Source organism: Pyrus communis, chromosome 10 (assembly GCF_041283825.1).
Source record: "Pyrus communis isolate YQ-2024b chromosome 10, ASM4128382v1, whole genome shotgun sequence".
Lineage (NCBI taxonomy): Eukaryota > Viridiplantae > Streptophyta > Magnoliopsida > Rosales > Rosaceae > Pyrus > Pyrus communis.
Genome location: NC_142574.1, coordinates 17,822,083 through 17,824,118, shown reverse-complemented (window position 1 = coordinate 17,824,118; position 2,036 = coordinate 17,822,083). Strand labels below are relative to the sequence as shown.

General features: G+C 40.9%; 1 protein-coding gene across 1 annotated transcript; it reads left to right on the top strand.

The window, feature by feature from the left end:
- Positions 1–751: 751 nt before the first annotated feature.
- LOC148693623 (uncharacterized) lies at positions 752–1,237 on the top strand. Its single transcript, XM_088678068.1, has one exon. It carries the CDS (start codon positions 752–754, stop codon positions 1,235–1,237), a length of 486 nt encoding a protein of 161 aa, XP_088534194.1.
- The last annotated feature ends 799 nt before the right edge of the window (positions 1,238–2,036 follow it).

Genomic DNA, 2,036 nt, shown 5'->3' with positions numbered 1-2,036 from the left:
ACCTTCCACATCTTCTATCCTAAGCTGACTAGTTGTGATTTGGTTTTTGTCCAGGACCTGATCGAGGAAAATCCTCGTCGTTTGAATTTGCCTTTCCTTCAGTCGATTTGCTCGATGGAGGAGGTTAACTGCATCTGTTTGTTGCCCCTCAACACCCGCCGTCCTTCTAACTGCTTAATCTAGCATTTCGACAAAAATGGCATATTCTCAGTTAAAAGTGGGTATCACATCACTTTAGGATGGGTATTGGATGACTTTGGTATGGCTTCGCCCTCCGCTGGAACCAACTCTCTTTGCCAGTTTGGAGGTCTATTTAGGATTCTTGTGTCCCTCCTAAGGTGAAGATATGTGCTTGGTGCACCTGCAGGAACATCTTTCCCACCCGTCAAGCTTTGGTTAAAAGACATTTGGGGGTGGAAAAGTCCTGTGTTCTCTGTGGGTTTTCTGGGGAATTATCTATCCCTTGTTGTGAGATTGCCTCTTTGCTACCTGTGTTTGAATGGCTTCCCAGCTAGGTCTGCCTCCTAGGGGATTAAACATTGGGTCAATGGAGGATTGGGCTCTATTCTTGACTACTTCTCTTGAGCAGTTTGACTTCGAGATCTGCCTGATACTTTGGTGGGCAACCTAGAGTGCTCGTAACAATCGCTTATGAAAAGGGAACTCGAAACACCCTGGGGTGGTGGCAGCAAAAGCTCTTAGTTGGTTAGGGAAGTTCGTTAAGGGTCAGTTTGACACTTCTGCCAGTTGGATGCATCCACCTGCGGGGAAGCTTAAGGTGAATGTGGATAGGTCATGGGACTGCTTTTCCAAGCGTGGCGGTGTCGAAATCACCGTTCGTAATTGTCAGGGGGTTTTTGTTGCAGCTCGAGTGGCTCACTTTGATGATGTGCACTCCCTGATGTATATTGAGGCTTTGGCGGCTAGGGAGGGTGTGTCGTTATGTGTTGAAAGAGGCTACCAAAATTCCATTTTAGAGAATGATGCCCTTCAGATTGTGATGGCTTTACACAAGTCTTTGATCAATAAATCAATCATTGGTCCTATTATTAAAGATCCTAAAGTTCTGCTGTCTATAATCACTGGAGGTTTTTCTGCCCATGTTCGACTACAGGCCAACGGGATGGCCCACCACCTTGTAAAATTTGCCCCCTATTATGAGACTCTCCAGTCTTGGTTCGAAGAACCGCTGAATCTCCTGTCTGATCTTCTTGTTTTGGAATGTAATGGTTGTTAACTGTTGGTGAAAGAAGGTCTCCCTCCTCTTGATATGAGCATATTTATGCGACTTTGTTATCTTATTTCTTTGCATTTACTTGGTTAATTTCCATTTATTGTAGTAATTTAAGTTATTTTCGTATTATTGTTGGTTCATTTGGTAAAGATGACAATATATAGCAAAATGGAGTAATTTGGAGCAGTTTTGGACTTGGATTGGATAGCAAGCGTGAATGGTATATGGGCTGGACGTTTTTGGTGTTTAAAAGGTGTTAGATATGTGCTAAAAACTAGAGAAATTAAAGTTGAGGCTTGGAAGGCAAGGAGTTACACAAGAAAGAGGAATCCTAGTTGGAGAGAAACGTTATCTTATCGTATTCTATCTTATACTACATTATCTTATCTTATCTCCAGCTGTAAGAAGGAATCCTAATCACATTCCAACACTATCCACTTGATTCTTAGAGTTCTAAAATAATTCAAAACGCCAAAATCTTTTCCTCCTTGTATTCAGTTGTTTCCCCCTATATATATGAAATTCCTGCGGCAAGTTAGGGTGTGCTGCGCTTGCCACTCATCCATTGAGTTGCTGGAGTTTTTAGAGTTCTTTCTCTCTTTGTTTTAAGTTTCAATGTTTATTTTAGATTGCTTTTCAGTTATGATGAACACATGTAACTAAGTTTCTTTTTAGCTAAAGGTGAATTCGAAGCCATGATCATATGTTTTATATAGATTGATTACATCCAGTTATTGTTTCATAAGATATGAATGCGATTTACTTATCTGCTTTATAGAGAACTTATTCGTGTATATTTATT

What these genes read in the sequence shown, in the direction of transcription:
- LOC148693623 (XM_088678068.1), top strand. Translation starts at nt 752, where the DNA reads ATGCATCCACCTGCGGGGAAGCTTAAGGTGAATGTGGATAGGTCATGG.